This window comes from Apteryx mantelli, chromosome 5 (assembly GCF_036417845.1).
Source record: "Apteryx mantelli isolate bAptMan1 chromosome 5, bAptMan1.hap1, whole genome shotgun sequence".
Lineage (NCBI taxonomy): Eukaryota > Metazoa > Chordata > Aves > Apterygiformes > Apterygidae > Apteryx > Apteryx mantelli.
The window spans coordinates 54062524-54075801 of NC_089982.1; the positions used below are offsets into that span (position 1 = coordinate 54062524).

Consider the following 13278-nt stretch of genomic DNA (forward strand, 5'->3'; position numbering starts at 1 on the left):
GGGGGGAGAGGGGGGGAGAGAGGGGGAGAGGGGGGGAGAGGGGGGGAGGGGGGGGAGAGGGGGGGAGAGGGGGGGAGAGGGGGGGGAGTGGGGGGGAGAGGGGGGAGGGGGGGGGAGAGAGGGGGGGAGAGAGGGGGGGAGGAGGGGGGGGAGAGAGGGGGGGAGGGGGGGGAGAGGGGGGGAGAGAGGGGGGGAGAGGGGGGGAGGGGGGGAGAGGGGGGGGAGAGGGGGGGGAGTGGGGGGAGAGAGGGGGAGAGGGGGGGAGAGGGGGGGGGAGAAGGGGGGGAGAGGGGGGGGAGAGGGGGGGGGGGAGAGGGGGGGGAGAGGGGGGGGAGAGGGGGGGAGAGGGGGGAGGGGGGGGGAGAGAGGGGGGGAGAGGGGGGGAGGGGGGGGGAGAGAGGGGGGGAGAGAGGGGGGGAGAGAGGGGGGGGAGAGAGGGGGGGGGGAGGGGGGGGAGAGGGGGGGAGAGAGGGGGGGGAGAGGGGGGGGAGGGGGGGAGGGGGGAGAGGGGGGGGAGAGGGGGGGGAGGGGGGGGAGAGGGGGAGAGAGGGGGGGGAGAGGGGGGGAGAGAGGGGGGGAGAGAGGGGGGAGAGAGGGGGGGTGAGGGGGGGGAGAGAGGGGGGGAGAGAGGGGGGAGTGAGGGGGGGAGAGAGGGGGGGGAGAGAGGGGGGGAGAGAGGGGGAGGAGGGGGGTGAGAGGGGGGAGAAGGGGGGGAGGGGGGGGGAGAGGGGGGAGAGAGGGGGGGAGAGAGGGGGGGGAGAGAGGGGGGGAGAGAGGGGGGGGGAGAGGGGGGGAGAGAGGGGGGAGAGAGGGGGGGAGAGTGGGGGGGAGAGAGGGGGGAGGGGGGGGGAGAGAGGGGGGGAGAGAGGGGGGGAGAGAGGGGGGGAGAGAGGGGGGGAGGGAGAGGGGGGAGGGAGAGGGGGAGGGAGAGGGGGAGGGAGAGGGGGAGGGAGAGGGGGAGGGAGAGGGGGAGGGAGAGGGGGAGGGAGAGGGGGAGGGAGATCTCTCTTCCCTGAAAATATCCCAGACATAATTGTTATCCTTGTTAAAACTCTTAATACCAACCTATCAATCACACCATGTAGAAGAAATGGCATTATGCAGAGGATTTCTGATATCCAGTTTCATTTGTGTACTATAAAGGTACATTATGCCTTCTGTGTATTGTCTCCTAATATAAAAAAAATCTAGAAATTTAGAAGGGATGAATCTTTTAGACTGCTTCAGGATTTCTATAAAAATTACATGTTTAAACTGATGTTACTAGTTATTTTAATAGCAAAGTCAATTAAGATAACTATAAAAATCAGCAGCCTTACCCTGAACCCTCGATTAAGTCTATCTTTCATAATGCCGATAAATTCTTTATAACTCAACTGGTCATCTCTGTCGACATCAAAAATCTTGAACACTGTGTTCACCAAATATGGTGAAAGCTTCAGCCCTGTGGCTACATACACAGCACGCTTGAATTCATCTACATAAAGAGAATATCAAAAGAAAAAATAAAACAAACACATGAATTTAAACTCTCCAAGTAAACTTATGCAAGTAAACTTTTTACTTACGTTTGCACACTTAAGCACTCAAAAAATAAGAAAATGTGAAAATTAGGATTGAATTTCACAGATCTAAACCAAGTAGCTTTTAACTGGTATAAAATGATACAGCTTAGTTGATATCAATATTTTGCATAAAAAGTAACAGCATATAAACTACATTATATATAATAACAAAATTAGAAAATCATAATTAAAGCCTATGTCATATTTATACTGATGGCTTCTACTTAACTGACAAGAAATTGAACCAAAGAAATAGAGCGTAGAGAAAACGGCATACTCCTAAGGCAAGGCCACATGAAGAGTCTACTGTGTCAGACCAACAGAGATGCTACTTTGAGGAGAGCATACAAGTTTGCCCACTTCACATGGTCCTTCATCTTGCACTCCATAAGCATCTCCAGCTGCTGCCTTAGGGATTTCAGAAAGCATGTACCTGCCCAGGCCTTTTAGTGGCCACTTTCTGACTTGTTAAAAATTTATCTAATCCCTTTTCGAACCTCTGATACTGTTTCCCTCTACAACTTTGTAGCAGCTCAAGTTCCAGAGATTCACTATCCACTGTGTAAAGAAAGGCTTTTGTTTGCTCTAAACTGATCTCTTACTAGGGTCATCAAGTGCCTCTTAACTCTTGTATTGCAGGTGTTGGTGACCAACAGTTCCACATTCAGCTTATCCACCACTTACACAACCTTATAAAGCTTTATCGTATCCCTTATGATATGACTGAGCTTTCTCCTCTCAAAGCTGAAGAGTCCTTGCCATTTTAAGACTTTCTTCTGAGACAAGGAAGAACTGAAGAAACAGTTTTCAAAGCAGGTTAAAGTCTAGTGATACATATTTTATTATTTTAGTAATAGTTGTGCTGAAAACATACATTAAAACTACAAACTGAGAATTACAAAACAATATGCTTTGTATCTTTGTTAACAAATTTAATAATTATCTGCCTTTTTATAAATCCTTACCTTGACCTATGGAACGACTTGCAAAATTATACATTTGCATTGCAATTGTAAAGTCTTCTAGGTTGTTCAAAAACTGGAAGAATGATCTGAACTCATCAAATGTGATACCCTAATGAATAAAAGAACAATATGCATATTAGTACCATTAGAATTAAAAATAGAAGTGACAAGTGAAAAAATAGACTTTGCAGTTGTATATGTCAACTTCATTTAAGAATAGATACATCCATTGTAATTGGAAATTTGTACTGCAGTCAATAATGTAAAGAATTGGAGTCTCCTGAGAAATGCAAGATATTTTTCTTTTTTATATTTGCCATTGCAATGGATAGCAATTCTCACTCAAAATACAATCAAAAATGTTATCCTACAGTTTAATACAATCTTTAAAATTCCCAGAAGATCATTATGATATAGTAGTTAATATTTAGAGTAAGAGCCTAGGTTTGTATAAATTTTGGTTTATGTTTATTGCTCAAAACAACAAACTACTATTTTACATACATGAGAGTGTATGTGTGTACGCACACATAAATATATTGAATGAATTAATATATACATGCTGGGATCTAATTTAAGCTCTGTACTCTACGGTGGAGTTTATACATATCCACATTTACAAACACCTAAGTCTTCAACTGATACCCCAAGTATTATATTATATTGCAAGGCTTGTCTAGCTATTTAAGAAATGTTTTGCATTTTGACCAAGAATTCACAATTTTTTAAAAGTTTCTGTGAAAGTGCTAAGTTGCTAAAAAAAGCAATTTTTTTCCTTATGTGATACTTGTTCTGCTTTTCTCCTGCTTTAACTGTGAATTCAGAGACCTGATAAATTATCTCTAGAACAATTCTGAAAGAATTAACAGAGACTTTTAATTAAATATCCCCCTTAAAATGTCCACTATCCTCTTTAAAGGGATATTCTTCTCAAATCTTGATCTCCCTGGTCCTCCTTAACTATAATTCCTGGCTATTCTTCTGTCTACTTATAACCTTCCACGTGTCCTTCAGAGGATCCCACTAACCCCATTTCCAATGTTGTGGGGAGTATTTCAAGGTTCCTTTGACCTATATATGACAATACCTAAACAAATAGTCTCAGTTTGAGGTGAGCACCTTCTAAATTCTGGTGCTTCCAAACAGTATCAGAAGGTTCCAAAGACAATTTATTACCCTTGACACTGCTGGGGTCCTGACTTCCACACTTAAATTACCCAATTAATTAAACTAACTTAACTACTTTTCTCTGAAAATACATCTGAAGACAGAAGGAAGACCTGTGAATATTTCTGTTGAAACTAAGACCTTGACCTACATTTCTCCTCAAAGATACGTAGTCCTTATGGTATGGTGGAACACAGAAAGCACTGGGAGAACCTGAAGATACTGAAGTAGGTGTGTGGCAGAGGAGGAAATGGCCAGGCTTTGGAGTAAAGTAGTATGAGGCAGGAGAGTATTGTGGTAAGTGTGGAGGGCAACATAATGTTGATAAAAGAAGTCTTTAATAGGCCTCCACTCATTTGAGATCTCAGTCACTGCTAAACTGATCAAACCTAAGCTCTAAGATTTGTAAACTCTGTTTGATTGGAGAGCATGACCAGTCTCTATCATGAATTTAATTTCTCAACAACCATCTTTGTGCTTTCTGTTTCATCTTTTGGAACTGGGAGGAATCCTCATAGATAACCTGCAGAAACTACCTCTTTATTCTCCTTTAAATTCTTCTCTATCTCAAAAACTTAATTACTAATACTAACCAATCCTGTCTTACTGTTTCTTTGTACTTGACACTTAATAGTGTATGTCCGTGTTCTGTTTCTTGTACTTTGTTTACACTGCAGACTCTGTGAGACTGGAATCATTTTGGCCCATTTTTGTGAAATACTTAGCTTAGTGAAACCCTAGTCCCCAACTAGTACTCTTAGGTACTATGGCAAAATGGCAATGCCTAATAGAAAATAGCCATAGATGCCTTGATCAATATGCCTAGATGCCATAGAGCTGATAGTTTTAAGTTCACAAAGATTAAAAAAAAGAATCCTCAATTTGAACCAATTTGTCTGTAAAGATTTTGAATGTGGGAAATATCATAAGAGGTATTGCAAAAATCCTGTCTCTTTCCATGTAACTACGGGGAGTAATTAGTCTAGGTGGTCAGCTGTCCTTGCACAAGAAAGACTAAGAATCACTAGTCTACGAAAAATCCTTTTTGCAGCTTCTGTACTTCCAGTACAGTCCAGTATGAAAACTGCTGCCATGAGATACTGGAGATAAAGCAGAGAGATGCAGGTGAAAGAGCACTACTTTCTCGTGCTAAACGTCCAGGCTAAACTGTATGGACTCCACAAAATTTTAGCAATGAGAAAAATTATTCTACAAATAAAATTGTAAGAAAAATTGTTCTACAATTTCCACTGAAATCATCTGCAATCCTAGATGTTTAATTCTTTTCAAGAAGAAACAGAAAAGGACAGAAGAGAGGCAGAAAGAAAAGGTCCTTTCCTAGGACCACTTTTTGTTCAACTGGCAACTATAATAACATTCCTTATTTTGCACACATTTTGCATAATTTTGACATATGAAATTATTTACATGGTTTCCCAGGTTCCTACTGGAAATTATTTATTTTCTATGTAAAAGGAAACTGAACTTTATTTCTTTGGGCAGACTATATTTTACCACAGCAAAGAAAACTGTTACATTAATGCACCAATGCTGTCAAAAAAGCATAAACTTTCTTTAGGGGCTGATATTCATAGCAATTCAAGATGCCAGCTTAAATGAATCTCTGCTTGGCATCTAGTTAGTAAAAGGAGGAGAACATCCTGTGAGCAGGCAGCATGCCAGCTGAACATTTCAACATGACTACAGTCTGCCAAATGATCATCACATTGCTTTACAGGCTTCCACGTACAGTGCCACAAAAAGAGTAACACTGCCAACTGTGAAAGTATTACTTTACAGGCTAGTCCCATTTCTCTCTAAATGGAATCCTCTGTTTAATATTAGTATTACAGCATATTACCATAATAAAATATAGAGTACATTTTATAGTTTTGGAATTATACTGCTATTAGGAATGTAAAAAAGAGTAAAAATATCAACAATGCCTCCATGACAATAGGAGGCAAAATCCCATTCTCAAAAGCCTGCTGTCCGCAAGAGAGGTATGCCACTGGAATTTACTTTTTTCCACTACAGTGACTGTGCATTTACCAAACCAGTGATATGGGGTTACAGAAAATGACAATGTCCTGTTTCACTTAACAGAGGTATAGCACATGACATACAGATATATGGTAATGGTAAAGTGACAGGATATTCCCAGAATATAACATAAGCACATTTCTAACTGAGTGATGCAGCATTCCCCATGGATGTTTTCTTGGGTGATGGCTGCACCAGATGAAAACCAGAAACTACTGTGTGGAAGACTATCAGAACAGTAGTACTGGAACTTCAAAGAACACTGTGCGTGTTAAAAAAAAAAAACAAAAAAAAACCTGCATTTGTATTTACTTAACCAACTTCACCTTTGCCATTCAAACATATATTTCTCTCTCCCTACGATTGCATTATTTCTTATTACTTAAGTGATATGTATTTCATTGTCTTTATGCAAGCCCCAAAGTAATTTTTTTTTTTCAAACATTCCATACATATGTTAATCTTGACTTCACCTTAAACGAAAAGGACCTGGCAATCTAAGAAAATAACTTTATACCATTTCTGTAGCATTGTCTTGGCTTTTAAATATTAAAAGCTGCACAGACCTCTTACATAATAGTTTGAACAGAGCGTCTCAATGGCTAGACTGTAAACTCCGAAGGGGTCAGTGAGTAGGAACTCTGATTCCAACCGTTTTGCTTCATTTTACATCTAATCTGGTGTGAAAGAGGCAGCGCTGCTTTTTCTTTCCACTCCCTAGCTATTTTTGTATCCCACTGCTTGCATTAAATCTAACTACTGTACAACCACAAGATGAATTAGGTAAACCAATTCCAATGGAAAAATGTTAATTTTTGGAGTGTGCTTCCACCAGGTCAGCTGACTAATCTTACTTACTCCATAGCAGTAAAGTCAGTACATGTAAATGCAAAATAAGTGGCAGAAATGAAAGGCTGGGGAAAAGAGGAAAGAAGATAGGATCATTCCCTTTAGACAGTCAACAGGCAGTTTAGAGGTAATGTGACCCCTTAAAACACAGTTTGTTTTCTGGTCATGGCTGTAGAAGCTGAAGATCCCAGAGCATTGTGTTTTAGAGTTATAATTCTTTCTCTGGAAGATTTTTTTCTGGGAGAGAATAGGTTACTTAGTCATCACATCAAAACAGCTTGTCCCTTTCTGCCCCCTGTATTCACACACATGCTCTGGCTGGCTGATCTCTGTCCTGCTGCACTCTCCAATGCTAGAAAAGGAGAGAAAAGGCAGGAGGAGCTGAGTAGGAGTCATGACAAGTTAGTCCACAACAACTTTATGTGATACAGTTCCACGTCAGTGACATTTACTTTAAACACCCATTTGTGCTTTTAAATGCACTTTATAATTCTAGCTTTATTATAATTTATTTGGTTTTCATTATCATTTTCTATTTTTATCTCAGTTTTTAATTACAGTGTAATTTCCCAAATTAAAAATGTCAGCAACTATCCAAACATATTTATTACTTTGCTTCACAAGCTCTACTGTCAATGCTACCAAAATATATAGCCATTTAAAAAGTCACATTTCTAGGACAGACTAGTCTGATCCTTTTATAAACACAAACAGAGGAAATGTATCCAAACCACCTCCTGCTTGAAGGGCTACTTGTTACATTATCCTGCTGATTACCACTGATGCATTCAGTTGCCACTACATTTTTCTCAGATACACTTCTGACAAGACATTTGTTGTTAAACAAATGAAGGATTGGCCACCCTATGATCTTTACTGTTGTTACTATCTCTTCTATCTCTTCAGTCACTGATAAGAACCTCTAACCCATCAATGATTATGCACAAGTGAGCCCTTACTGAGACTATAATAGAACTAGATAAAGTGTGTCAATGTTTATTCTGAAGAGGTGTTTATTCAGGTAGCAATGCAAAAGAGAAGTCAGAAAAAGTATTTTTTAATGCATCATTGCTGCAAAAAAACCGTTATTGTTAGATAAGTCTCATTTCTAGAAAATTTTTCTCTTTCAACTCTTACATTTTCTATTGCTTGACCTGAGTTTTAATGTAATATGGAGCTTGTTATCTAAACCTCAAAAATATGAGTGAATCCTAAGGAACATAATGCCATGTTATTCACTCTTCTACCTTCTATTCAGTAAGTAATCTGAAAAATAAAAGATGCAAAGCTTATGATCAGGATAAAATCCTGGTGCCAATGAAATCAGTGACAGAAGTCTCATTCAGTCCAACAAGGCTATGATTTCATCTTGAAGACACTGGGATTTGATGCTGCCACCCACTGCTGTACTAGCTAAACAACTACCTTTTCTTCAGGGATCCTGCAGCGCATATTTTCCAGGTAACTTGATGTATTTTCCACATTTGTATATCTCAAAAGAATATGGGCAAAGTCTTCCTCACTGATGGTGTTCATCCCATTAGAGTAGGAAAGGAATTCTATCTCTAGAACTTCAGTTTGTAGGTTATCCATAAATCTAAAGCACAAACAAATACAAAGAAACAATGATACTTTTCATTTCTACTTATTCTTGTCATTAAAACACATAGAATATAAAGCCGAATAGCATTATACCAATCAGTTCCCTGTTTATAGCATTGACTGTAAATCTGGTAAATCCCCTTTTGATGCTGACATACTGTCTAATCAAACTAGCAAAGTATTTTAGTAAGGATTAAAATGACTGAATAATTTGTAGTTTATTTCTAGTTTGCATTTGTCTAATTTTCTTCTTCAGTGGGTCACTGATCTTTATATTTATATGCTAGACTGAAAATTCCCGTTATTACTTAAGTGAATTCCCAAAATTTATTCCCTGTGTAGTTACTTACAGATTGTGGTCAAGCCTTACTCTTCTCTTTTTAACAACTAAGTATTTTGAGCTCCTGCAGCTTTTCAATCTAAGCTTTTTTTTTTTTTTTTTTTAATTTCTTACAACATTCCTGTGAACTCTTTCCAGCTTAACAACATATTTTTAAAATTGGGACGACAAAACTGTATACAGTATAAAAACAGCTAGTTACATCAACAGGGAAATATAACTTCCCCGATTCTATGTAATGTCCTAATTACACATCCGAGGATGAAAGTAGCTCTCTGGTCACAGTATTGCACTTGGAGTTTATGTTCAGCTGATTATCTGTCATGACTTGTAACACTCCCTTATTACAGGTTTCCGAGATCCTATCCTGCAGATGTTGCCTGCAACACCCCTTCCTAGTGCATCATTTCACTTGTAAGAACTGCGAGCAGCTCAGATCAAAGGTCTGTCTTGCTGGGTCTCCTATGCTTCCAGTGGCCCGTAACAGATGCCTAGGCAAAAGTGTAAGTGCAAGATAAACACAGAGTAGTATTTCCCCTGGAAATACATTGTTTAATGATGTCTTGAGCTGGAAATGTAGTGTTGGTAATACTTGATGGATTCTTCTTTCATGAATACGTCTCCCTAGGTGCTGGACTGCTTCAGCATCCACAACATCTTACAGCAGTGAGTTCCACATTTTAACTAGATGCTTCTTTTCTTGTTGCTTTGAACTTGCCACCTCATGATCTCACTTGGTGACTCTTGTTTTTATATTATGTGAAATACGGAATATTCATTCTTTCTTTACCCTCTTTTAGACATACTTGACTTTAAAGGCAAAATATCTTCTAAACATTTGATCAATTAAAATGCACAGTTAGATAAGTGATAACTATAAAGACAATATGTACTGGTAGTACTACTGAGGAAATAATAGCCAAATACTGTATCACTTTCAATCACGCATACATACAATTTTAGTTTAATGGCTCTATCTGTAGGGCAGACTATATTTTAGAATAGTTTATATTTCAAAATTATATTTTAATTGGCATAGTAATTAAGCCAATAGCTTCCACTGTGTTTTCACTTATGCCCATAAGAAACTCTTTCTAAGGGGCCTATATGGTATCTTTAGAAAAATCTTTACTTTTAGATATGTCCCTAAGAGTAGGGATATATACAGAGACTAAGCACTGACCACTGGGAAAAAAAACAAACAAACAAGAAAAAAAATCCTACATGCACATAAGGACAGGGTTTTAGGGTATAACCCCTCCAAAGCAAACCAAAAATGCACAAAAGTGTCAAAAAAAAGAAAAAAAAGAAGGGGAAAAAAGCGCAGCAAATACAGAAGCACCAGCTCAGGGCACTTTTTACTGTTTTTAATGTTTTATTTTATTCTTTGAATGTATAACATCTACAAAGGGAAAATAAACTTTACATACATTATATACATGCACATATACACTTTGTGTCTAGTAATATAATACATATATTAATTAGAAGAGGTATGGAAGTATTTCTTTACATGGAATTTATAAAATTGAGACTCACCTATAAAAATCTTCAAAGTTCAGTTCAGCTTTTCCCTTCTTGCCAAAAAAGTGTACAAGCAGTGTAGTATCTGACAGTGAACTTGTAATATCATCAGCACGCTTAAATATTAAAAAAAGAAAAAGAAAAAAAGAAAGAAAGAAAAAAAAAAGAAAGACCATGATTGGATTGGTTATAGAAGTATAATCCAAGAATACTTTCCAGGACCACAGACCTCTGTATTAAAAGAGTTTGTGCATTTTATGTTTATGGTGTTAAAAAAATTTTTAGTATTAAAGGCTGTTAAATGAATTTAGTCATACAATTTTCACACAAAATAGCATTAGATAGTTAGTTGCATTTAGTATAAAACCCTTAAAGCAACAATATAACACATAGTGGAAACAGTGATAAAAAAAAAAAAAAAAGCATGAAAAAAGAAACCAGAAGTTCTTGGAAAGAAAAGACCCAACATGGTTGAGGTAAACCATAAAAATAACTCCCTTTGTACACAATCTCCTTTCCTTTCTACTATGTAACCACACAGAAATTAAAAGAAGTTATTTCATATATTCCTGCTTAATATTTCAAAATAATTAAGTATGGGACTGTGTTCCAAAAACACTCATATCAATCAGGTGTACTTTATTTGGTTCTCTTTTGTAAGTAGCAGAAGACTACAGTTTAAATTTTATTGCCAAAATATATTTAAAACAACAGGCTTGTAAAAAATTTCCCTCAAGTAATATTATTTTGATTAATTAATGTAAGAACGTTCTTTATTTATGCAGTATGTGGTCTCTGCATCAGACAGGAATCTTTGAACATGTAATAGCACTTTTCCTGTAATAAATAACTATCAGCTTGTAAGTCATAGAATTAGAACAGTAAAAACAACTAATTTTGATGATTCATTCATACATTAAATAGCAAGATGTGCAAATAAACAGAAGTAACTATGATCAGTAGATAGTGATGCCGCAACATCCAACTTTTTTACTAAACACTCATCACATTAAACTGTGGATGTATGTACATTGACTTTACCTCTTTTACAAATAAATTACTGAAGAGCTAGAAAAATCGTTCAGTAAAACAAGCCTTTAAAGTCCACAGTATTCCACTATGGCAATGTCCTTCTGACATTAATGTACATCTGCCAACATTTGAAATTCAAAAGGAATATACTGTCTCCTTGCTGCATCTGCCTAGGGAGAACCTTCTGCCCAAGCTCCTGTTTTTCTTATGGAGACAAGATCTTGTGACTTGGAAATGCAAAGAGGAAAACACTGTTTGAATTCTTAGATTGTTGTTATCTATGAAAACAGGACTGGGGTCTAAATGGATTTGTCTGAAAGACAGTATTTTTTGAATTTAACATCTTTGTCATTCTTCAGAAGTATTTTAGAGTTGGTTTACTAAAATATCTACAGCAATGGAAAGATTGAGAGCTGATCAGTAGCTAACAGCAAGCAAAGCAGCAGTACTGATGTTGAGAATGTGATCCTAAAATGACACATGCTAAAGATAAACTACAAATTTGTGGTATTATGACTATTCATATATGAAAATCTTTGTCAATATGCAAACAAAATACAATATTTTCTTCATCATATATTGTGCAGTGAATATCTTTGCTAACAGTCTGCAGCAGAAACAGCTGGAATTTTTTGATGCAGCTAAGTCTCAGCGCTACCACAAACTCAGTGCAGAAAGACTCTGCTGCTGCTCAGAATCCCACTGAAGTCGGGGCAGCAGCAAGGCTGTACAGAGCACTGATTCAAAAAATCATTTCATATCTACATTCCCTGATCTAGACTACATTAATTCCAAATTTACATATTGGTTTGTAAAAATTTAAAATGTCCTATGTATTAAGAGCATGCATGTATCAACAGCTAAGGGAATAAAGAAGGAAAAACATGCAGCAGTAACAACACAAATCTTTTCCTTTCATCGTCCAAGAACTGAAGAAATAGAAGAGACTCTTCTATAGTTTAGTATAATCAGTTTAGGATTTTCAAGATTATATTTCATGTATGCTTGCTTCCTCTTTATTCTCATATTTTTCTCTAGGGAGAAATAAGATGACATAGTGTATATATACACAGAGAGATATTTCATGTCCTTCAATTAAGACAGCTCAGCTCTTGAAGTGAGCTAATTAATTCAGAAAAGTAATCACTATTTGTCTTTTAATATTGTTATCCTCCACTACAGAACACAATACACTGAAATGCAGATACCCTGATTTCCTATGTCTTTTAAACAATTAAATCCCTAAGTACATTCAAACAATTTCCCTCAAGTACACTGAAAAGATATCAAATGTTAAATTACAGCCTTTCATCTTGTAAAAACATTTCACAACCTTAGACTTAGGTTGCATTCACCTATATCTAAAGAACCATCAAAAAAATACAATCTGTAAGTCTTTTCACAATTCCCATTCGGTCAGCCTCACTAAGTGAAAAAAAACCCGCTCCAGAAACTCAACCCAGTATGCTTCTCCACAGAACTGCAGGCAACTAAGAACTGTTTCTGTGCTCCCACTGCATTAATAGCATTACGTAACTTAGGTACCTTAAAAGGTAAGGGTAAAAACAAAGGCTTTATCCCTTTAAAACTACTGTTTATTCTTCCAAATAAAATAAATTTTGTATTTTACCTAAGTGAAAATCTATTTCCACATTATTTCCATATAATCAAATATGGGGCCTTATTTTGATCTAATATATTTTAAAATCTTTTAGATGAAAGAATAAAATAAAAGAATAAAAACGTCTCACTTCTCTTTACTTTTAACTGTAATATAAATACAGGTAAAAAGACAAGTAAAATAGACAACCATTTTGATCACATCATCAGCTTGCGGCACAATGGCAAAATCTTTTCCTGTCTGTATCTCAGTTTCTCCCAAAGAGCAGTAAATGGATCTGGATCAGTGAGGTTCAATACTCTGGATCAGAGAAGTTCAATTAAAAGTAACTTAAACTCATGAGTGATAGTCCACTTATATCAACACATTCTGAGAATGAAAGCATATTATACTTTCAATTAATATGAGCTTTCTTACTGCAAGTCCTTGATTTTCCAATGTTCTAATAACCTTACTAATTTCCAGTTCCAGTTAGAAATTTCAGAGCAGATCCACAAACTGAACTCAGTAGCAACTGGCACATTCCAACATTCTGGTATAGCTGCTGAAGTAGCAATGGCAGAAACAATG

General features: G+C 37.6%; 1 protein-coding gene across 2 annotated transcripts in view; it reads right to left on the minus strand.

The window, feature by feature from the left end:
• MICU3 (mitochondrial calcium uptake family member 3) overlaps nucleotides 1-13278 on the minus strand; it is a 56669-nt gene that overhangs the window by 10080 nt on the left and 33311 nt on the right. For both annotated transcript variants that reach the window (XM_067298019.1, XM_067298020.1), the window contains exons 10-13: nucleotides 10071-10171; nucleotides 8015-8186; nucleotides 2531-2639; nucleotides 1320-1477 (exon numbers count right to left, since the gene is read on the minus strand). In XM_067298019.1, the coding sequence (XP_067154120.1) occupies nucleotides 1320-1477; nucleotides 2531-2639; nucleotides 8015-8186; nucleotides 10071-10171 (540 nt within the window). The remainder of the gene's footprint in view (nucleotides 1-1319; nucleotides 1478-2530; nucleotides 2640-8014; nucleotides 8187-10070; nucleotides 10172-13278) is intronic.